This window comes from Nothoprocta perdicaria, unplaced genomic scaffold (assembly GCF_003342845.1).
Source record: "Nothoprocta perdicaria isolate Ctin4 unplaced genomic scaffold, notPer1 scaffold_250, whole genome shotgun sequence".
Classification (NCBI taxonomy): domain Eukaryota; kingdom Metazoa; phylum Chordata; class Aves; order Tinamiformes; family Tinamidae; genus Nothoprocta; species Nothoprocta perdicaria.
In genome coordinates this window covers 549,516-571,851 of record NW_020455478.1, presented here as the reverse complement: position 1 = coordinate 571,851, position 22,336 = coordinate 549,516, and the positions used below count along the sequence as shown (strand labels likewise).

At 52.0% G+C, this 22,336-nt stretch overlaps 1 protein-coding gene across 1 annotated transcript in view; it reads left to right on the top strand.

The window, feature by feature from the left end:
• The window catches only part of OSBP2 (oxysterol binding protein 2), a 113,261-nt gene that overhangs the window by 29,661 nt on the left and 61,264 nt on the right, over positions 1–22,336 (top strand). The window contains exon 2 of the mRNA XM_026040180.1: positions 688–896. Coding sequence (XP_025895965.1) covers positions 701–896 — 196 coding nt within the window. The 5' untranslated portion in view covers positions 688–700. The remainder of the gene's footprint in view (positions 1–687; positions 897–22,336) is intronic.

Here is a 22,336-nt window from a genome sequence, read left to right as displayed (position 1 = left end):
ACATGCAGCAGTGCTGCTGCTTGGTCTGCTGAGCTTGAACATGCCCGGGGTGAGATGAGTGATTCCCTTGGGTGCTCAGCCCCACAAAAAACATCCCGCTCTCTCCGTGGAGCTACATAAACCTACTGGAATAAGCAGCAGTGCTGCCAGCGYTCAAGGTATTTTAGCTGCGCCGCAGGAATGATGCTGTACTCATTTGCCTTACAAATGGAGATTTTTGCAAGATCTAATCAAGTTGCTAGATAAAAAAGGCAATGATTGAGAAGAGAGGGTATAAAAAGCTACTAAATGCTGTATCCTAGGAGTGGAATAGTGGGGAGAGGGAGAAAAGCAGCAGTGCAAATGAGAGATGCCAGCAGTGTGCGGYTGAGTAATTTTACTTTGGGGGCAGCACGAGAGCTGTGGGTGAAGCCCACCRGTGTTGAGGGAGCTGACACCAGGGAACAAGCCGTGCAGCTCCAGCTAAAAGCTTTAGCCCATTCCTGRTTTTTCTATTTGAGAAGCTTTGCTGGCTTTCCTGGCTTAAACGTGCCCACTGCGTTTCGGGGGCTGTTACTACAGGTCTTTACTACCTGGGAAGACGTAGCYGCAGCGGTGAGCGACGGGTGTTGCAGAGCAGAAGCGAAGGTTTGGGGGCAGAGGGAATCCAGAGGGATTTATGCTTCCTTTTCCTCTGTTCCTGTGCAGGACACAGGCTGAAATGGCCCACACGTGTCGCGGAACCATCAACCTGTCAACGGCTCATATCGATACGGAGGACTCTTGTAACATTGTGCTTTCCAATGGGGGAAGGACATACCACTTAAAGGCAAGCTCGGAAGTGGAGAGGCAACGCTGGGTCACGGCCCTGGAGCTGGCCAAAGCCAAAGCTATCCGCATGAGGAACAACCAGTCAGGTAGAGTGCCAACTAGCCTGCAAACATGGAACCGGATCCTTTTAAAAAGTCGCTTGTGAATCAGCTCTTCTGTGCTTGCTTAATTGTGCAGAAATTTCAGTAGATGCTATTTCTTATGCAATTAGAAACATTTGATGGTTGCCCCGAGCCACAGAGGGTTTTCAACAATCCCGCGCGCTCCAGAGGTCTTCAGGTTGTGGAGCATTAAGCAAGTGCTTTGAAAGCCCTGGTCACGACGCTAAGTTGCATTTGCAGGGAGTCGATARAAATGAACTTCGGATACTTCTGCTGCAAAGTAGGATGTACGTGACCTTCTCTTGGAGAATCTGAGTGGGCTGGTGTGGAGGGGGCATCCTGCAGGAGATGCTGAGCACTGGTTCACAGCGTGTTGTCAGAGCCTTTCTTGCACGTCATGGTTTGATAGCTCTGTAACATGCAAGCCCTTGATTAACAAAACTTGAATTTACCTCATTTCTCTCTCCTGGTGCATATTTCCTGTTTTGTTTTCCTCCCCCCAACAGACTAAAATGGGATGTTGTATTTATTAGTGTATGTTGGCAAGGGCTGTGTTATGTAAAGCTGTCAAGGCCACGTGAGGCATTAGACAGCTTCTCCTGAGGGTGTCGTTTTTAGTGCTCCTTTATGAAATGAATGGAAGAGGTGCTGAGCAAACAGCAAGTTTTGGAATTCTTGCCATATTCCTAACTCTTCTGAGACTATTATTTGGTTTTGTTCCGCTAATAAGCATGACTTCAAGTCCCTGGAAACAAAAATAGTAAATAAGATATTAAAAAGCCAGCCATCCCCTCTGCCCTAGAATAAAACCCCTCAGAATTTACGTTGGCTGCTGGAAATCAGACATGATACAAGAGGAAAGGTGCAGGGAACATCTGGGCATGGTCGTTATGTTTCTTCTTAAAAACAAAAATGCAACTTCTAAGACACCCAGGACGTTTTATGAACKGCAGTGTGGGATGGTGAGACTGAAAGGTCACAGCAAGACATTTAGGGCAAAACTTTACAGCTTGGGGCCACTTAGGTTCAGTGCTCATGTAGCAGGCAAGAGGACACYGGTCTTCTGGTCCAGGCAGAGGGCTTTGGGGCACTGGTAAATGCTGCTCTGTGGTCTCAGCTGCAGCAGCTGCACATGTGCAAGTGAAGTGTTCCTGAAACGCAGCTTTCGGAATGGCCCGCAGAGGAGGCTGTGTTGGGTCGGYGCATCAGTCAGAGGTGCTGTTTTCCTTGGGGAAGCCGTGCTGCACCTGCACCCCAGCACCCTGCAGCGGTGCCCTGGCGTGGGCGCTCGCGCTGCGCTCCCCCCGAGCAGCGCCCTGGCCTGCGGGCACGGGGATAACGCTGCCAGGTTAGCAGAACAYCCAAAGTTCAAACCAGCGTTTGACCGCCCTTTTGGAAGGCAGTGCTCTAACCGTTTTGCCTCTCTATCCGAGGGACGGTTGCTTCTGGTGCTGGCTGACGGGGGCAGCGATGGCAACTTGTGCTTAGCGTGATGCTTTAGAGGTAGCAGCTCTAGCATAAGCAGTTTGACCTGCTTCCTGAACCATCCCCTAGTCCCTGAGTAATGTGATCTGTTGTGTTTTGTATAATTAGCTGTCCCACTAGGTCATCTAGAAGTTGATTAGTGCATGAGCCACTTAGTCATTTCCCCCAATTATTTAAACACACTGTGCTCTACGGCAGTGTATCCAGATTTAATGATATTGTGTTGTGAACCCTTGATCCTGCAGTTGCAGAGCGCATGCACATACTAATGGGAGCAAAACTAAGTAGAAGATGGCAAATACCTGGGCATGCTTGTTGTGCCCGTGGRCTCTGCCAGCTCACGGGTGCCGTGAACCTCCTGTGGGTGCAGCAGGGCCGGCGTTTGCACGAGCCCTGCCTCCTCCGTAGAGAAAGGCTGAGTCCTTTAGCCAGGTAGGTATTTGAAAAAGATCTTTATACGCAGCAGAAATGAGTTCACGGCTGGGCTTTTTCCTCCATCGTTGCCTTGATGTTCCCCTTTCCTGAACACTGGAGCGTGAAGGTTGTGTAGCGCGTTGGTTATGGGAGGGCACACGGAAAGCAGAGAGCAGGCAGCCTGCTGCCGAGGCGCCGTGCGGGACATAGCTTCGGGAAGCTGTCAGTGAAGCTGCCTCCACCTTTGTGTGCGATCCCTTTGAAGTATTGAACACAGAGGCTTCCTGTCAGCTTTGGGCATGCTGCTCTCTGAATCGGAGCAAGCTYGGGCCGCAGTGGGGGTGTGAGGAGTTGGCAGCGGTGCTGCTGTCAGGCGGTGCTGCTCCCAGCTGCTTCCTTCCATCCCGCGCTGCCTCTCCCCTGCGCTGACCCAACTCGCAGCGAGGCCGTGCTATGAACTGGGCCACAGAGCTGAGCTGGGTTGAGCAGAAGCCTGGCAAGGCAGGAGGTTGTGATCAAGGGCATGAGAGCTCTGCAAACAGGCGCTGAATCCTTATGCTGCAAAATTGGAGTTTTTGTGAGTTACCACAACCAGCTGGTGCTATTTTGAGGAACCTGCTCTGTGAGGACAGCAAAACAGGTTTATGCCTGATGTGGCCYGTCTTTCTGGAGAAGACCTGGGAAGGAGTAAAGGTGTCCTGGGAAGGAGTGAAGATGTCCTTACAGAAACTTGCTACCCAGGCRCTGCCTCCTGTCCCAGCTGCAGGGAAGGTCTGCCTGGGATGTGGCAGCCTCCTTTCTTGGTGGTCCCCACCAAGGTGCACAGGAACACGGGCTCACCAAGGCAGGTGGCACATCTTCTGAGGAGAAAAGAGGCAAGTTCAGTTTGGCTTCTTGTGGGACATGTCCAGCTGGTGAGCGCTGCGTGGCAGTCTCGGTGGTGAAGCAGCTTCTCAGCGATGTGCAGCTACCAGCAGGTCCCTCTGGATGGCAACCAGGAGAGGATAGAGGGCTGGTTCAGAGCATGAGCACTTGTTTGACCACTGAGCATTCCTCAAGCTCTTCAGCTGCTGTGTTGAGTTTATTGATCATTTATTGCTCCGTCATAGAGGTATCCCACGTGGCCTGAGTATGATCCTGGTTTTTCCATTGATCCTTTGATTTCCATTGATCCATTGATGTCTTCCCAAATTGAGAGGTCTCTTCCTATGTTCCTCCTTGCCCATGAGGCCGAGATAGGTGAGGAACAAACATTATGTAACTACTTAGTGATCGGGCACTATCTGCTGCCACTGCTGTAACTGGTGCTGTAACTTACAGATCAGGGCTATAGAAAGTGCAAAGCTGATGACCAGGACTACTGAGCATCAGATGTTTGAGAGGCAACTAATGATAGGACTGACAATTGAGGTTAAATCTGGGAGTAATGAGTGCAAGAATATTTGGGGTGCATGAAAACTGTCTTTACCTCCTCCCGAGGTATTTTTCTTTAAACATTTACAAAAGCATCTTTTAATCCGACTACTGGCTAGTTCAAATTGTACTTGAGGGTATATTTCATTGTTCTAACGTTAATTCCCCTTTCTAGTCCTAAGAAATAGTGAAGCTAATACTGAAACCAAGTCGGAAAATCAGAGGCTCGTTGCCAGTTGAAGGAGATTTGAGTTTCCCTGTGTCTGCTGCGGAGCAAAGACCGTTTGGTAACAAGTTGTGGACTGGGACAGTTGCATGTAGATACTCACGTGCAGGTTAYGTGAGAGATCTTGCTTCGTCGTCCTGTTCTGCTTCAGCAAAACTGGTAGGTGTTTCACAAAGCTGCCTAGAATCACCTGCTAATGCCCGGGGGATTAGTGATGGAAGGTGAGAGCAGGGCTGAGTTGCTGCCTTATCTTTCTCCTCACTTCGTGTAGCGCTTAATTCCCTTGATGTATGACACAACGTTATGGCCACAGGACAGTAGACTCTGCTGGATGTCTCCCTGCAGCCCTCTCCTCTTCAACGTTTGGAAATCCTATCTGCAGCTGCATTTATAAAGTAGGTTCAAGTCCTGGTAAATTCGGTTCACTTAGGTGGTGCCCTTCCCTGTCATGCAAACCAGCAAAAATGGCTTAAGTATTTATATGCATCAGTGCTCGAYTTGGCCCTTTGTGAGTGGCTGTTCATCTGTTCCAAAGATAGCAGATTTTTGTAATCGCCCTTTGTATTACTGTAAGCTCTCGAATAATTCCAGCCTTTTCTGTTTACCATGTTGTGCTCGTATCCCCCCTTGGATTTTTGTCAGCTTGTGCATTAGCCTGTGTGTCGCTTGTGTCTGCAGCCCTTCGTGGCTGCCTCGTGCCTGCCGCGAGGCCGGGAGCTGCTTTTCCTCCCCCACGGGTATTTTCTGTCCTGCTTAGGCTGAGTTTGCRGGGCCGGCTGGGATATTTTGGGAGACTTCAGTAGCTCTCGGAGGCCGGTTGCGACGTACGGTAGAAACTGTTGCGTGTGCCTGGTGGGCTTGTGTGTCTCTGCAGATCGGGCTGGGATCCGTGAGGATGCTGTGCCGGAATATTTGATGGGTATAGCCTGTGGGTCTGGTTTAAGGCAGTATCCTGAGATACAGGAGTTATGTGAAACTAGGGATGCTGGATATTTGAGAATCAGTCCTGTGGCCATGTGAGTGAGGCTGTCTTTGAAAAAGCTCGGAAGGGAAGAGCAGAAATGTCATTTCTGGTGCTTTAAATACCATGTATTGTTCTGGAAAACACTCAGTTTTTTTTATATATACATATATATATTTATATATATATTTATTTAGATATATATATGAAATATATAAAAATATTTATTTTTATCCCTTGCTCTGTRGTTTATGAGAGGAGAGAGAGAATCCACTGCTGTACCTGGGGGTCAGCATCCAGATAGGAACATGGTGTGGAGGCATCGCGTCACCCACGGAGCACGGGTGGGTTTGGGGCTGGCCGAATGCGTTTGCTTTCTGCCTGCTACTAAACATACAGGAGCTAGCTAGGTCTGCGCCGCACGCTAAGCTCTGCCCAAAACCTCTGGTGCCTAATGCCGGGGTTTAGGAGCGGTCAGCACCGCAGCAAAGAAAGGGGCGGTCAGTTTAACCAGGTCAACAACACTCGCCCACGAAAGGATCTGGAAAGTGAAGGGCTTTGAGTCTGCAAAAATAACGGTTGCCACTATGGAAGGTGGTTAATGTTGTGAAAAAGATGGGAGACRGTGACTTACAGCAAGAACAAAGAGGAAATTGTCAGGTTGTAGTCTTAAAATAAGCAGGAATAATTCATGTATCGAGTAACACCCAATTAAATGGAGCAGCTCCCTGCAGGAAGCCAGGAAGCTCAGAAAGAGATTGGATGCATTTGTGCACAGTGTAGTTGTGGAAGGATATTAGCTGTAATTTTCTGTATACGAGATGCATCCCAGGAGATCCTTGATAACAGGCTACAGCAAGCTAGGGAATATGCCAGAAAAAGCAGGATTTGGATCTTGATCAACACCCAGCTGGGTCTGGGGCTGAACTGTAGGTCTGAGCTGTGGGGGAATGTCCCCAAATCCCTTGAAACTGTGGGGTGAACTGCTTGGATATGGTTATTCTTACTGACTTGATCAGTTGTTTTCTTCTTAGTGGTGGGAATGATGAAAAGCAGCTTCCTGGAGGGCTTGTTTGCCCACTGGAGAAGGWCAGGAGCTTTGAGCAGTGCAAAGTGTCCTGGATGGTGGCAGATGGAGAAGGACAAGAGATTTTGGTTCATGTTTCTACTGACTTCTGCTCTGACTCGTGTGATGAGTTGCCGCAGCGGGATGTGGAGGATAAATGCAACTCTAGGGGGCAAAAATGTCACCTCAGCTTCGCTCTTGCCCTTGCTCCAGCCTTTGTGCTAGCGTAAACGCTGTAGCCTCTCCCACCGTAGCCAAAGGGACAGTGTAAGGCACCGGGAGCATGGGATGTGCAAAGCGTCCRTCCCCACGGCGCCGGGGACACCAGCCTGAGTTGCACCCGCCGTCATAGACACTGCTGGAGACGTTCACTGCTTCGCCAAAATAGGGGGTTTTCTTTGAACTTTGCACAGTTGCTGCCGTGCTCCTTTTGCAAATGGCATGGGGAAATTCTTGGAATGCTTCATGGTGACTTCAGGGGTTTTCATAGATGTGTTTGAAAGACCTCTTACCTTTGACTTTCTGACAGCATTCGGAAAAGGTTGGAATGCCTTCAACTCCTCCAGCCCTGGGGCCTGACTTGGYTCCCGTGGACTACTTGAGCCATCTCAAGCTGGGGATGGTCGCTCTGTCCCCTGTTATATTCTCCACGTGCTGCTGCTTTTTCTTTCATGAACCTTTGCCTTTGTTACTGAAAATCCGAGCATAGGAAAGAGGCTGTAAAACCAAGGCAGAAACAGTCTGTGTGTCTGCAGACCTCTCGGTGATGTGGTTAGTGGTCAGCCCTTCAGGTTGGGTTGATGAWGCTGCATCCTGGCCGTGTCCCGTGTCCCGCAGGGCCAGCCCTCTGGTTACACAGGGGGGAAAGCAGGATCGACTCCTTGGATGCAGGATGTTCAAGCGAATGTTTTGAACATTTATCTAGCAAGTTCTGGGAAATCCTGTGGCATTTCCCCATGTTTTTTGTTGCTTTAGAATAGATTTGATGAGCCTGTGAGCTTTTCTTACCCTTGGGAGMTGTTCCCACTGATTTCTCAGGAGCCCTCAAAGGCCTTAAGGTGTGAGGAGCAGGGGGCAAATGCTTAATCAAGGGGTCTGAATAGCCCTGACCAGTCGGGTCTTGAAGTGAGTACCCAGCTGAAAGGAGCTGTTGGCAGGTTGACACTTGGACAGCCTGAAACTCCATCTCTTGTTCCTCAGGCTGCAGGTCCTGCTTGCACTGAGCACTAGTGAAGTCTAATTGTAAAGGAGCAGGAAGCTGCAGCTTAGCAGTGCACTTAACACTTTTTTTTTGTCTTTTTTTCCTCCCCTTTTTCTTTTTTCTCTTTTTCTCACTTTTTTCTTTTTTTTAATGCCATTTGTAAATTTTCCTCTTATCTCTTTCTGCCTCGCTCCTGTGTTATACTTGAGAGATAAACTTAGCTCCTCTGCTTGGTACTGATCTCTCGCTTGTCTAGCGTCTCGACCTGTAAAGCATTATTCTACACCGGGGGTAATCCGTGGTAATGGCAGCGAAGGAGCGTGGAGAGCGATCCTTACGTAAYGCCACAAATTAAATATTGCAGCAGGGAGCTATGCTGGAGACTGCGGGATATAGGCCAGCCCGCTGCTGCAGCCTTGTCCTTTGGAATAATCCGAAGGAAGACTGTGCTGCCAGCGGATCGCTGGAGTGAGGAGGATGGAAAATAACCTGCTGTGCTGCAGTAGTTAAAGGCAAGGGTGGGCCTGGGAGGATGCACCGAGGTCCTCTGTCCTCCTTTGAAAGGGAAAAAAGAAGGTGCACAGCAGGATTTGAGAAGCAGCGTGAGGACAGTAAAGGGGAGTGATGTCCATGGGATCACGCGGGGTTCACATGTTGTGTGTGGAGTGGGATGTCCTGGCCCTCACTCTTCACCTTCCTGCCAGCGCAGGTATGTCCTGCCTGGAAGTCTCCTCTGGGAAAGCAGCTCTGCGGGGGAGGACSTGGGAGTCTTGGTGGACAAGCTGACCATGAGTCAGCAGCAAGTCCTTGTGGTCAAGTAGGCCAGCGGTGTCCTGGGGTGTTGTGGGACGAGCACTGCCCAGCATGTCAAGGGAGATGAGGGCACATCTGGTCTGTGTCCAGTGTTGGGCTCCCCAGCACAAGAGACATGGAGCTCCTGGAGAGAGTCCTGTGAAGGGCCCCCGAGATGGGGGGCTGGAGCTTCTCTCCTGTGAGGAGAGGCGGAGSGAGCTGGGCCTGTTCAGCCTGGAGAAGACTGAGGGGGATCTTATCAATGTGTTTAAGCACCTGAAGGGAGGGTGTCAAGAGGATGGGGCCAAGCTCTTTTCAGTGGCGTTCAGCACTAGGATTATTGACAGCAGACGCAAACTAAGAGAGAGGAAGGTCTGCCTGAATGTGGGGAAATCCATCCTCACTGTGAGGGTGATGGAGCACTGGGACAAGGTCCACAGGAAGGTTGTGGAATCTCCATCCTTGGACCTATGCTAAAGCATCGGAACAAGGTCCTGGGACAACGTGCTTCAGGTGACCTGCTTGAGCAGGAGGGGTTGGACCTCGGGCTGGAGGTGTTGGGCCGTGGTTGCAGCTCTTCGTGGCCTGCACACTGGTGGCACGAGCCCCTGAGATGCATTTCAGGGCTTCTAACCCTCCCCTTCGAGGAGATGCTGATGCATTGGGCGYGCGGATGAGATGTGCTGCATGGCAGGGGCAGAAGTGCCCGTTGTTGGTCCGCTGGGTGTGCGGAGCCTTCGGGGCTCCTCGAGCTTCAGGGCTTCTGAAACCCTTGGTGGGGTGGGGGGCAGCGCCCTGCCCGTGCCCGCCGAGGGGCGCGGGGGCGTGCGGGACGCCGGGCAGGCGCTCGGTCCCGCGTCGCCCTGTGGGAAGCCAGTCCTTCCTGCCGACAGTGGTTGGATGCGCGAGGGGCAGCCTTGCAGCCAAGATGTGTGAACCTGACAGCAAAGAGCATTTTTGAGTGGAAAAAACCTGTTCTCGCTGTGCCCTTGGGCCTTTGAATTTCTTTTTCTATAGGTCAAGTATTGCTGTTGAACTGTAGCTCGCTTTGTTCCTCTGGATCTGCTAGTGTCCCAGCGATGTGACTGTCACGCCTTGCGTCCGTCCCCGGCACCGGACTGTCCTTGTGGCCACCCSTCGTGCGCGATCCCTCCCGCAGGCAGCCGATGGGGTGCTGCTGACTCGGGGGCTTGCAGAAGTCTGGCGAGAAAGCTGCCTTGGGGCAGCGGCCGCCGTCCTCTGGCAACGGGTTGTGCCCGAGGGAGGAGACCTCCCTGCTCTCCTCTCCCCGCTGCCGCACGAGGCTGAGCAACGGCAAGGCCCGACTGCAGCCGTTCTCAGCAGTAGCAGTGCCCTGCGTTTCCTTTCCTTTGGCAAGTTGAAGAACACCGTGATTCATCGGCAGAAATGGGGAGGGMTGTGTATCTGCAGCGAGGATTGTGCTGCTCTGTGTCAGGATGGTAGCAGTGACCGTGTTTTGCCTTGCCATTTGCTGTAAAGATTTTATTTAATCAGTGCTGATTATTGTGCTACTGTTTCGTTCCCGTGTCCACCCTGCTTGCTTCTGTAAAACATGTGTTTTCTCCCCCGTTCCTCACTTGCTGGACTCCCTATCTGGTGCTGCAGGTGAGCACGGCGGCTGCTGCGTCGTGTGCGAGCACACGGTGGGCGTAGGTGCTAATTTCATCATTTCATGCTTTTTTTGCTGTTTGTAAGTAAATGTTTCCTTTGTCTAACGCTTCGTAGCTTTTCCTTTTCATTTTCTTGAATGCTTTGTTGCTTCTGTTTCCATCGTGTGCTTTAGGAAATGAGAATTTGCCAAGGTCATTTGTCAGAATTGCAAAGCGAGGCTTAAAGGATGGGTATTACCAAGACTGAATATTCAAGTACCTCACTGTAATTAAAGGGAAGTGGCACTTGGGTATTTCATGGAGGGCAGAGGGTTGCAGTATCTGCTGTCTGTCCTTTCCCCCGCACTGGAAGGGTCCCCCGCTCCGTGTGCCGTGGATGTGGCTGGGGAGGTTTTGCCTCACGCGTGTCCGGTCCGTTCCCCTGAYGCGCCGAGGGGGAATCGCTGTGTGAGGCTGCATCGCTCTTCCCGGGGCTCAGCATAGGGAGCAGAACAAATTCCCGCCGCAGCCCCGACGGAGGCTGCTCCCTGCCGTGAAGCTGGTGCCGCGTGGGTGCTGCAGCCCTCCTGCATGGGCAGCGTGGGCGCCCGGGAGCCCTTGTGGGGAGGATTAGCTGCCTGAGCCCTCCGGCTTCGGCGAGGCGCCGGCTGGTTTGGAACGGAGCAGGGGCCCCGGCYTTGTTTTGTGTCAGCCTGGTCGTTTCTGGCTGCTTGGCCAACGACTTTTCCAGTGGCTTCTTGGAGGAGCTCTGATGGTCACCAAGGATCCTGGAGCTGTTCACTGCTGCCTCAGCTGCTGCACGGAGGAGCCTGGCTCGTTTTATCCGATGCCTGACGCTGGAAAGGTGCCCTGGGAAGCTGATACATCAGAGCAGAAATGTCGGGAACACAGGATGCTCCTGGACCTTCTCCCAGAGGAGGTTGAGGCCGCTCCTTCATGGGCAGCTTTCTGCAGCGAGGTCTCCCCCAGGGACGCTGCCGCGGTGGCTGCTCTTGGAGGCACGAGCCGCAGGCTTGTGAGCTGGTGGCCGTCTGCACCCCGCGGCGCTGCCCCCCGGCCCCGCGGCGCTGCCCCCCGGCCTGCCCCATGGGAGGGACAGGGACCCGGCCCAGGCCGGGCTCCGTGCGGAGCGTTGTGTTCCCCACGCGCGTCTGCAGGTCAGGTGCTTGGAGCTGGTGGCGTCCCCGTTCTGCCCCCACATGGGAACAGCCTGGTTTTAAAAGGAGAGAAAAGYGTTTAGAAACAATCCCGGGAACTCTTGGATAAAGTGGGTGCTTGGTGGCCAATTTGTGCCTGTCTGCAAAGTTGAACTGAGCATTAAATAAGCCTGGCAGCCGCCATCCAGGAGAGGCGGCGGCGTTCCTTGTGCAGATGTGAGGTGGGCTCTGAATTCGGGTGGTTCTGCTCGCGCCTGGCGCTGACGCTCGGATCCGCACAGCCCGCGCCTTGGAGCTGCTGGGGGACACGATGCTCGCGTTTCTGGAGGGGCGCGGAGCCGCTGCCGAGCCGCCCGTGGGCTGCGGCGGAGACGGGCTGCCCCGGCCTCCCGCAGCAGGATCCAGCTCGCGCTCCCGGCGGCAGCGGCGAGGGACCTCCGCGCCCGAGCGGTGCCTGGCAGGCTCCTTGTTTGTTGCGGAGCTGGTGCAGAGCAGTCGTTTTTCCTCCCCGTCTTTCTTCAGGGAGGAACTTCCCTTAAGGGCAGGTAGCAAGAGCTTTTGCCCTGTGACAAGGGCAGGTTCTGCAGGAGGAGCGTGTGGCGCCGCRTGGGCACCGTCCCCACGGCCGCGCTCGCAGCGTGGGCTGCCCCTCCGCGCCCCGCGGCTCTCGCCTGGTCGCCGGAGGCCGATTTTCCCCTGTTCCCTGCCACTGCCCCCGCCGTGGGGGTGGAATGAGTGGGAGGTGTGATCTGTGCCTTGAGTTTGCTGCTGGGCTTGCTAATATTAGTTTGATTTCTCATTTCGGTGACTCCTCCAGCAAGGGTTGGGATGAGAACAAGGTGGGTCCCTTTTCATCAAATGCCTGAAGATTAATTCGCTAATTTAAATGCTAGGCAAGGTTCCCAGGTCGAATTTTARCTTGCGGTGGTGCTTCCCTGGTCTGGCTGGCTGGTGTTCATACAACAGCTTGTTCACTGACCTGGGGTTGCTGAGTCTGCGATGAGCAGCTCACTGCGCCCGTGCTGGTGCTGAGCATGGCACGTACRTCGATTTATAATTAAATATCCTCTCTCCATAACGAGCAACAGCGCAAAGTGCTGCAGGTCGTCCCAGCACCTTGCCACGACCCGGGAGCCGCTCGAGCGATGACGTCCGGCCACGTCCTCCTTTCCGTCCCTCCTCGCTGCCCCATCCGGCCTCAGGGATGTCCTGGAGCACCGGCAGGGTCACACCAGGGAAGGTGCCGGAGGGGACAGAAATACCCCCRGGAAATGCCAGCCCTTAGGGTGGCTCGAGTCCTCCCGTCACCACATGCCATAGGCGCCACTTGCATCGAGTGCCCCGAGCGGCATCGCGGRAAGCTGAGCAGGGCTCGGCACGCCTCAGCCTGCGTGCTGAGTTTATCATTTAAAAAGCTTTAAACCAAACAAGCTGCACGTGTCAATGGTTTTCAGTATCCCGAATARTGTAGGGGGATTCTCGTGCCGTGTGGACTCTGCCCTCGACACCGCGAGAGGGAACTTGCCCAGCTCCGCTCTTTGGCTCCGCGTCTTTCTGGTTATTATTAGGCCTTTAACATTCCCAAGTGTTTCCCGCTGGCACCACAAGCGGCTCTTGGAAGGRAAATCAATTTTTCACGCTGAAAATAATAATTCCAGCTAATTAGAACTGAGTCATTAGATGAAAGCTGATCACTTGAAAAAAATCTGCAGGCCYCTTTGCTAACTGGGCCTGGGGGGTGCTGTAAGCATTGGCGGCGTTTTRTAGCAGGGAGCCCTTCATTTCCCTCTCCGATTTCATCCCCTAGAGCCAGACCGCGTGCAGYTGGGCCCCAAATGGGGAGATGCCTGTATTCAAGGTTGTGGCATTATTTCATTATTTATTCATATTTATTTTTTATTGGGAGGACGTAGGCAAAACCCACCTTGCTAACGGCGCACAGGCTGGCGTGGAGAACCTCTCCGGTGATTTTAGGTGGCTCGAGGGTTRTAGAGGAGGAGCCTGGCGATGCGGTGTGCGGGTGCTGCGAGTCTCGTGCCCTGGCCCGGCCTGTCTCCGTTCCCTCTCCGCGCGCCCAGGCGGAGCAGCGTGCGGTTGCCCTCTCCTGGCACCTTCCCGTTCGGGCAGCCGGGGACGGGGCTGCCGCTCGGCAGGGGATTTGTCCCGAGGCTCCTCGGTTCTTGCAGAGGAGACATCCCGCAGGGAGCCTGGAAGAGCTGTGCTTGCCTTTCCAAGGAGTCTCGCTTCTGGGAAGGGGCTCTTACAAAATGGCCATTGCACCAAGGGCTACGGGTGCTATTCCAGATCTCTGCAGAGACAAAAGCTCCCTTTCCCCGTTCCCCTTTCCCCAGAGCTTGTGCATTAGGATTATTTTTCCCTGTGCCTTATTGAAATCYGGCCCTCTTGGCAGGAGATGCAGGCTTGGATAAAGAGGAGTCACCGTGGGGCCTGCCTGCCTGGCCTGCTTCCCCGGAGGCTTCCCGGGGCTTTATGGAGTGCAAACCACTAAGAAGAGGCTCATGAGGGAGATTTGACTCTCGCTTCCCTTGCTGACCGAAACATCCTGACATCTTGATTCCTCCTGTAAGTCCTGCTGAAGACTTGGTGGGGAAAAGGACAAGGCAGAATGTGGTCCCTGCTTCTGTCCCTMTATGGAGCCCCTTGGAGCCACCAGAAGAGCTGGTGCGCTGAGACATGGGTGGCGAGACGGCTCATCCTCCTGGTGCTGCTGTCATCTTGTGGTGCTTCGCGTTCTTGCACTACCTCCTCTTCCCTCCTTTTTGGAAAAAAAACCAGAAGGGCTTTGGTCTGAAAGCTCAAGCACTTCTCAGAATTGCTGGTTTGTACGCCCGTGTGACAGGGACGTGGGTGGTGGGGGGAGTGGAAATGCCTAATCCTGTTTAACGGGGAAGTTGTGAGGTGTATATTGGCATGCTAGGAAATGAGCTCAAGGCCAGAGAAGTTAGTGTCTCTGTCATTCTASCAGTGTTTTGTCTTGTTTTGAAAAATATAACTCTCTAACTGYAGCTCTCAGGCAGCTCCTGGGGCACCGTCGTGGAGAGATCACCGATATCTCGCTGCACCCAGCGACTTCCGCACAGGTCTGAGCCAGCCCTGACCATAGGGACACGCAGAGCACGGGGCTCCTCAGGGATGACTGAGGTGACTGGAGGTGGCTGAAAGCACCTGCTGGGCGGTTCAGTCCGGAAAGCCCTTAGGGCTCAGTCCCTGCCCGCCGACACGGCACGAGGAGGGAGCYGCAGGCGCTTCCCGTGGCCCCGGAGCAGCGCGGGAGCTGCTTGGCTYCTGGAGGACTCCAGCCTGCGTCTGCCCAGCACTGCTCAGACYTGCTAATGAAGGTGACTTCCCGTCCTGCTGGAAGGCAATACAGGCAGGATCGCACGATTTGGGCTTTGGAAGGAGCCTCTGGAGGAGGTGCAGTCCAGCCCACAAGGCAGAGAGTATCTTTCACAAAAGCAAACCAGACTTAGCAGGAAAGGTTGCATCTGCAATTAGAAATCCCAGGGCTAAGACACTGCAGGCTTCATTTGCATATCTATGTACTTGATTACAAGTGGCTGCTTTTTATAGCTAAAGTGGGTAACTGTCCTCTCCCGAGAGCACTYGGTGCTGTGGTGGCCTGTGCTAAGCTGGGACGTGATGCTCTGTCCCTGCAATGCGGGCTCTGATCCCTCTTGCAGCCTGAGGGAGCAGCAGCCCCCAGCAATGTTGCCTCTCAGCTCGGGACCCTTAAGGGGTAGTGGGTATAAATTAAAATATAGGAAGTTCCATCTCCATGTGAGGAAGAACTTCTTCACTGTGGGGGTGAYAGAGCCYAGGAACAGGCTGCCCAGGGAGGCTGTGGAGTCTCCTCTGGAGGTCTTCAAAACCCGCCTGGATGTGMCCGGGTGCCCCGTGCTCTGGGTGACTCTGCTGGAGCAGGAGGTTGGACTWGATGATCTCCAGAGGTCGCGTCCCACCGCAGCCATCCTGTGACTAACGCYGCAGGGTAGCCGCGCGAGCCCCGCAGCAGCGCTCGCCTTGGCGGAGGGGCTGAGCTGTACCGGTGGCAGCTCCCGAGGAGCCGCGTCCCCGGGCTGTCCTGCGGGAGCACTCGGCCACGTTCCCCGCTCGCTCTGGCTGGAGGAGCAGCTCGGCCACGACGCGCTGGTTGGTGCTGAGGYGCTTTCCTGCTGCTCCTGCAGGGTCCACCTCCGTGCTGAGGAGGAGGCAGCCGTGCATCACGTCATGTGGCGTTTTTGTTCTCCTTTTAAGCCGATCCCTATTTTGAGGCAAACGTGTAGAGGTTCAGCTCGCAGCTGCCTCCTGGCGAGCAGTCGGGGAGGATCTCGCTTGCAGGGGCAATACTAACCCCCAAGTGCTTGTTTCAGGTGCTGGGTTTTGCCAGCAGAACAAGGTGGGTTTTGAAGGTTGATTCATGGCAGGTAGCAGCCTGGGGGGTTGCCCGTGCAGGCAGTATTTCTGATTAGCTGCAGAGCTCTTGCAATGCTCAGACAGGTCCCAGAGGGGCAGTGTCCGCTCTGACGCGCGGCAGCAGCATCGTGTCATTGCAGTCGCACAATGTACATCTTCTACACCGCCAGTATCTCAAGATGACGAGGAAAATTCTTTTCCCTTGTGTAGCCACAGGGTCGGATTTGGCRAGTTATGGGGGCTTGCTCTGTGCAAGTGGAAATAGGATGCTGCTGGGCATGCCCTGGACGTTTCGCTAGTGCCAAAGCTCTGGTAGCAGATGGGACAGGCGGCAAAGCCAGAGCCAGGTCTTTGCTTGCAGGTAACTTCAGTCTGGCCCTTCTCTCCAGTGGGTCGGGAAAGCACCTACCTGTCCTTCCTAAAACATGTATCTGTGCGGCTCCCTGGCCCCTTCCTTTCCAGGGAGGRGAGAGTTGATCCTGCTGAGCCCTCTTTCAGTAGGTCACCAGCCTGTGCTGTAGGACCCTTGTCCTGGGGTGAGGGTGACGCAATCTGGGCACCCGGCTCCACCGGGAATGGACCCTGGAGGCTTGAGGATTGTTGGGAGCCACGGGTGCACGCTGTGAACATGGCACGTCGTGCAGTATGTTCCTTAGGGTGCAGTGCTGCCTGTTTCGTACTCATGAACAAACACGAAGGCACCAAACTGGCCGAGGATGCAGAGGAGCTTATCCCAAACTGGATGTGCTGAATGCAGCATGGAGGCCTGGCCTTTCTTTGTGTGYGTGGAATCACTTCTCCCTGTAGTATAACAGCATTATATTGTCAGCAATGATATTAATCGTGACTAATAACAAGTGGCTTTTGACCTCAGTTGTTACATGTATAGCTTAAACTGCAAAGATGGCTTTGAGGAACCTTGGCAATTCTCACCTAATCTCTTTGGGGAGAGATTCTCCCTTTGGCAGTAGTCCATTCACTATAAATTTAAATATTCGTTTACAAGTAAAGCTTGGCAAGTCCTTAGGGGAAAACACGGAGCAGTGAGAGCACGACATGGTGATAAAAATCCAATTTTGGGCTTCCCCTGAATACATGGTTTGGAGCGTAAATTGCTGGCGGAGGCTTCTCGAGGGCAGCAGTGTGGAGCCCAGTGGGGCCTGATGCCACGGGCAGCGATAACGAGCAATGTTTCCTCCCCGAGGAGGGGCGGATGGGCTGCAGAGAGAGACTGTTGGTGCAAGCAGGGGTCAAGAACAGGCCCCGTGGGTGCAGGATGCTGCCACTGACTTCAGAGAGGGTGCAGGAGGTGGAGCAGCGTTGGGTTTCTTAAATAGGCTCCTCTGCTGCAGGGTGAAGTTCCYGGGCCATGGGGACAGGTTTATCTTGATCCTTTGTGAAGACAGCTTGGGTTTGTTATTCTCACAGCCACAACAGGCACTGCTGCCACCAGCTCTGATCTTATTAATTGACAGGCTCTTGATCTATCAATAACCAGTCGTAGGAGAGCTGAACACTCTTCTGAGAACTGATGCAGTTTGTRCTTTATTCTGACAGTTATTTGTGCTTTTTGTTTTTTACTTTCTGGAAAATTACCATCTACAGGAGGTCATGGAGAGCGAGTTGGTTATCTTAGTGGCCCCAGGTGCTTGTCTTGCACTGTGGGCAATGACCGTGACCTCTTTGGCTTAAGGCACCCAGTTATCTGGGGGTTATGCAGGGAAAAGCTCTCCTGCCTGAACCTAATTTGTGCAGTTGGCAGGGATGATGATGATGATGAATGACTCCATGGAGAGCAGCTGGACACTTTATTTCCTGCCCTGCATGCGACCGACTCTGAAACTTGCTGGCGTTGCTCGTACCTCATGTGACTCCGCAGAGCGGTGGGGTTTCTTTTTCAGTGATGTCCTGCCTCCTGGGGCTAGTTCCCGGCCATGCGATCTTTGTTCTCCCTTTTGTATCTATTTCATTTCGTGTCAGCTGGGCAAACGTCCTCCTTTTGGCTGGTGGAGTGTGAACTTTGGGGACCTTGACCCCGAGAAGCAGGATCCTGCTCCATTCCCTTGCTTAGTGCCTTGTTGGTAAGCTGGGCAACAGCACCAGCAAAACATGCCTTTCAATGCAACAAAAAATCATAGAATRCTTAAGGTTGGAAGGGACCTCAGAGGTCATCTAGTCCAACCCCCTGCACACGCAGGGTCACCTAGAGCATGTGGCACAGGCTGCATCCAGGTGGGTTTTAAAGATCTCCAGAGAAGGAGACTCAACAACCTCTCTGGGCAGCCTGTGCCRGGGCTCTGGCACCCTCGCTGTCAAGAAGGGTGTCCTTAAGTTCCTGTGGAACTTTTGGTGCCTCAGCTTGTGGCTGTTTCCTCTAGTCCTAAAAACCATTGAAGTTGCCACGTGACCTCCAGCTGAGGCGACTTCCCGGCCTCCTTGGCTGGTGAGGAGGCTCTGCGTGCCTCGAGGGCACGTTCAGAGGTGCTCCGTGCAGCAGCCTCTCTGGGCTATCTCCAAGCACTTCCTTGTGYACAACCTATTCCCTGGAGCACTTCCAGGTCGGTAGGGAAGGGCTCCTGGGCCRCAGTCTGCCTGTGGAAGGTGATTAACAGACAAGGCTATGTGCTGTTAGGCTGGAGCTTGTGAGAACCCTGRAGGCTCCTGGCTTCCATCCAGGCTGTAGTCCCATGTCATTTTTGGTGGCGGTGCTGGTTTCAGTGGCTTTTGCCTCATCTGTGTGTCCTCCCCCTCTGATGTTCTATGCTGGCACAGCCTTATTTGTGGTGGAGCAATGAAGCGGGGAGCTGCTGGTGGCACTCACAGCTTCTTAGACTGCAGGAGCAACCCCTTTTCCACTTGGTTCCCTTGCAACCAAGCCCTTTCTAGGACTGGGCTAAATGAAGGTAGTATTTGTTTGCAGTAGTTGTGTGTAGCCCAGTCGTCCCTGCTCAGTGGGCCTCCTTGTTGCACCCGCACTAGTGCAGCACTCTTGGGGGCGGGTGGGAAAGCTTTGAGTTGAGATGCTGAAACAGGTGGAAGTTCGGAAGTTAACTCTTGTTACCTGAGCCCGAGTTTAACAGGGTTTACCCTGGAAAACTTCTACCTCATTTGCTTTCAAGTGAGACTTCAGGTGCGTGTTGAGTTGGACCAGTGACTGTCCTCATAGTCACTAGCAAGAAATGGGTGTTACTGAGGCTGGCTGTCCAAGTGAGGCTGCCTGGATCCTTTTTCTGTTCTCAGTGGGTCCCCATCCATCCTGTATGTGTTGTAAGGAGATGCTGGTAATAAAGACTAGGACTCTTGGCATGCTTGTCCCGACCATTGGCTGCAAACGGGTTTCTATTTCTAGTTAGTGGCAACTAAACAGCTAGATATTGACAGCTGAAATGGCTGTTGGGCTGTAGTTGGTATTTTATTGGAGCTACCACTAACTTCAGTTCCCTTCCTAGAGCGAAGTGACAAAGCAGTACTGTGGTTCCAGCAACTGTGAATCCTGGCGGACATGGAAGTCAGAGAAGGTGAAGAACTTGTGTCCACTTAAATAGAGTGCACAGTTGGACCCAACAGTGGAGCTGGAAAGGACCTATTGATATTTTTTGGCAGGTTATTGGAAAAACTACAGAGTAGCTGCAGCAAGGAAGCGATTAAATAAACAACAAAAGCGAAAAATGTTTGTGTGTCTTTCTGTGTCAGCTTATATGGAGAAAGACCTTCCTATTGAGCTTTCCTAGGAGATGATCTCCTAATCCTGATCTCTCTCTTTTTTTTTTTCTTCTTTTTTTTTTTCTTTCTTCTTTTCTTCCCCATTCGGTAGAAATTCAGGTCTTTTCAAAGGTCTTTGATTGGAAACTTAGTGCAATAACAGCATCAGTTGCAAGGTTATCAGTCAACAGTGTTCCCAGGAGCCCTGAGGTAGCCRTCTGAGGGACGGAGAGGGGAAGGGATTTTTAGTAAATCTTGGCCACCAATTAAAACTTTGTGCTGATGTTAATCAAGATTGTATTTTTAGCTAGTGTATTTATATGCTACAACATCTCCTGTGCCTCAGTTATATCAATAGAAAGATGCTTATCTCAGTTTTGCTTCTTTTTGGGTCTCTTCAAGAACAAGCTCTGTAAATGTTGTCATGTTGTCCCCTTTTCAGACCTGGCTGTCTCAGCAGAAGAGAAATGTCCCTCCTTGCTTGGATGCCATAGTTCTTGTATCCTTTAGTCCTCTTCCATTGGCGATTTATAAAGGGGTACTGCAGACCAAGCCTTTGTGCAGGGGTTGAAGAGCAATATTTGCATGAACTGTGGTAAACCTATAGTGACCCTGCCAGCAACGTGCAAGATCTGTATGTGAACTTGACTTTTCTAGCGTGGACTAGAGGTTCTCGYGTTGTCTGTGCACCTGGCTTATCTTTCAGGACTTGGCAAGGTGAAGTTTATCTCTCTAGAACATATGAGACTTTTAAGAAATCATCTAAATTAATTAATCCCTTGTTTTTTTTCCCACTGCCTGATGTCACCTAAGCCTTAACAAATGTTCTAGCTCTGTTTTTATCATATGCAGCATTTTCTTTTTCTTTGTGGTAGTRCTGGAAAAAGGAGCTGTGGAACTGGACCATATCTTTGTGCTTTTACTTATGCTTCCTAATATCCTTTCAGGCCTTCTTATAGATCAAAGGAAAACAAAACATGAATCCAAATGAGCATCTAAAGGCACTGGAAATCTGAAGAAGAGCACTATTGATTTTTATGTTTGTTGTGTGCTTCGTAACAGTCTGTACCTGGAGAACATCACCTCAAGTACTCTCACCAGGRAGTGTAAGCACAGCTGCTGTATTTGACCAAATGGAAGACATGTTATCCATGGATAATGTGGGAATTTTATTGATAGATGCCAGGCCTTTGAAGATAAGTGTGCAAAATGAGAAGTATATAACATTACAGGAGAAAAAAAGCAAGTGTACATTTATTTTCTTACATCCTCCTGTTTGTGGAGGCTGGTACATGGATGCTGGATGCTCTAGCATTGAATAAGTTCATCTCAGATGCTTTGTTGACACTTGATCAAAAAGCAGTTGCTGACAGAGGGAAGGAGCACTCAGTTGCACCACTTGGGACGCTGAAAACATACATGGGGTTACCTTGCTGATAGTATCTTGACTAAGCCAAGGAAGGTCTTAGTCATCGTCTCCAGGGCTGCTGTTATAAAAGAGTARGAGTTGAAAGGAGCCTTGTGTTCTCCATCTACATAGGACTGAATTTCCCCATCTTTATTGTAAAATTCTCCATATGACTGTGTAATGTTAGGGGGGGGCAAGTACTCAGGTCCGTTGTTTCTTGTTACAGCTTAATTGTGGCTTTCTCCAGATCCCTTTTTGCACGTCCTGTGCTGGAAGGAGAGCTCTGGATGTCCCACTGAAGTGCTGTGTCAGAGCTGCCCCTCGCAGATGTGACTGTATGGGAGATGAGGGACAACGAGCTTCCAGAGAAGGTGCCAGGATGAGGAGCGTGGACATTTTCTGCTACCTGTTGAAACAAGCGGGATCTTCTAAAACACCCGAATGGCTGGATATATTGTGTTAGCTGCAACATATCCTGAAAAATGAGGGTCATTAGAATCTCTTAGTGTTATTAAAAGCTTAATAACTTCTGATTCCCACTCTCCCAGGAGCAGCGAGTCCTGCTGAGTTTAGAGAAGGGCCATGTGACAAAAGCGAGCAGAGCAGGGGGGACAACTCTTCTCTGTGTGACCCAACAGCGTGGAGAGGATGAAAGTGTGGATCTCAGCATGGTCCGGGCTGCCCCTCAGCGTTCCTGCTGCTCCCGACAGCGTCCCTGGGTTTTAGTTCCGTGGCTTTGAWCCTTGCCTTTGTTTCTCCGGCTCCCTTTGGCTTCATTTGTTTTTCCCATAGCACTTTGCATGTCTATCCTAATATATACAAAGACCCCTATTTATTGAAGACTTATGCTAAGTCATTACATAATAAAGTCAGGCTCTTGAGAGATGAAAGGAATCCTCCTGACCTTGATGGTTTTCCCCCAAGATTTACATTTCCCTTGTGTTCCCTCCTGCCCTGCAGCTCTTGCCCGGACTCCCTGGAGATGTTTGAAGTCTTGGCTGAGAGTTTCCAGAGATTTCTGCAAATACCCTCGGGGGCAGAGTGCCARCAACTACAACGTGCGATTGATTTCTAGCAGTAGTTGGGGACCCTTGGTGAAATYAGGGTAAGAATTAGCAGTGGAAGCACATCTAGTTTGGTGCTTTTCTTGCATATGTACTGGACTCCATAGGAAATTTAGGGGGAAAACCCTACTGCCTCCAACCAAAGCAGCCTGGAAGCAGAAGGGCTGATGTGCCACCCATGTGATTTCGGGCTGAGAGCAGCGGCGGTTTGAGTTAAATGCAGCTATCTGAGGAATTAAAGCGGAGCCTTTGCATCGCCACGTGCCAAGTTGCAGCGTGAGAGCGCGTGCGTATTGGTACTGGTGAGCAGTCAGGTCTGTGATCGGTTGTGGGCTACCAGTGGCTGTTTGTTTGTTTGTTTTTCATTTATTCAGAGCAAGTTTGGATCGTAGCAAGGCTTCCTTGGAGTAACTTAGCTGGGGCTTTCAGGCATTTTCCTGTCGTGAAATTCTGTTGCYGAGCTCGGCTGGG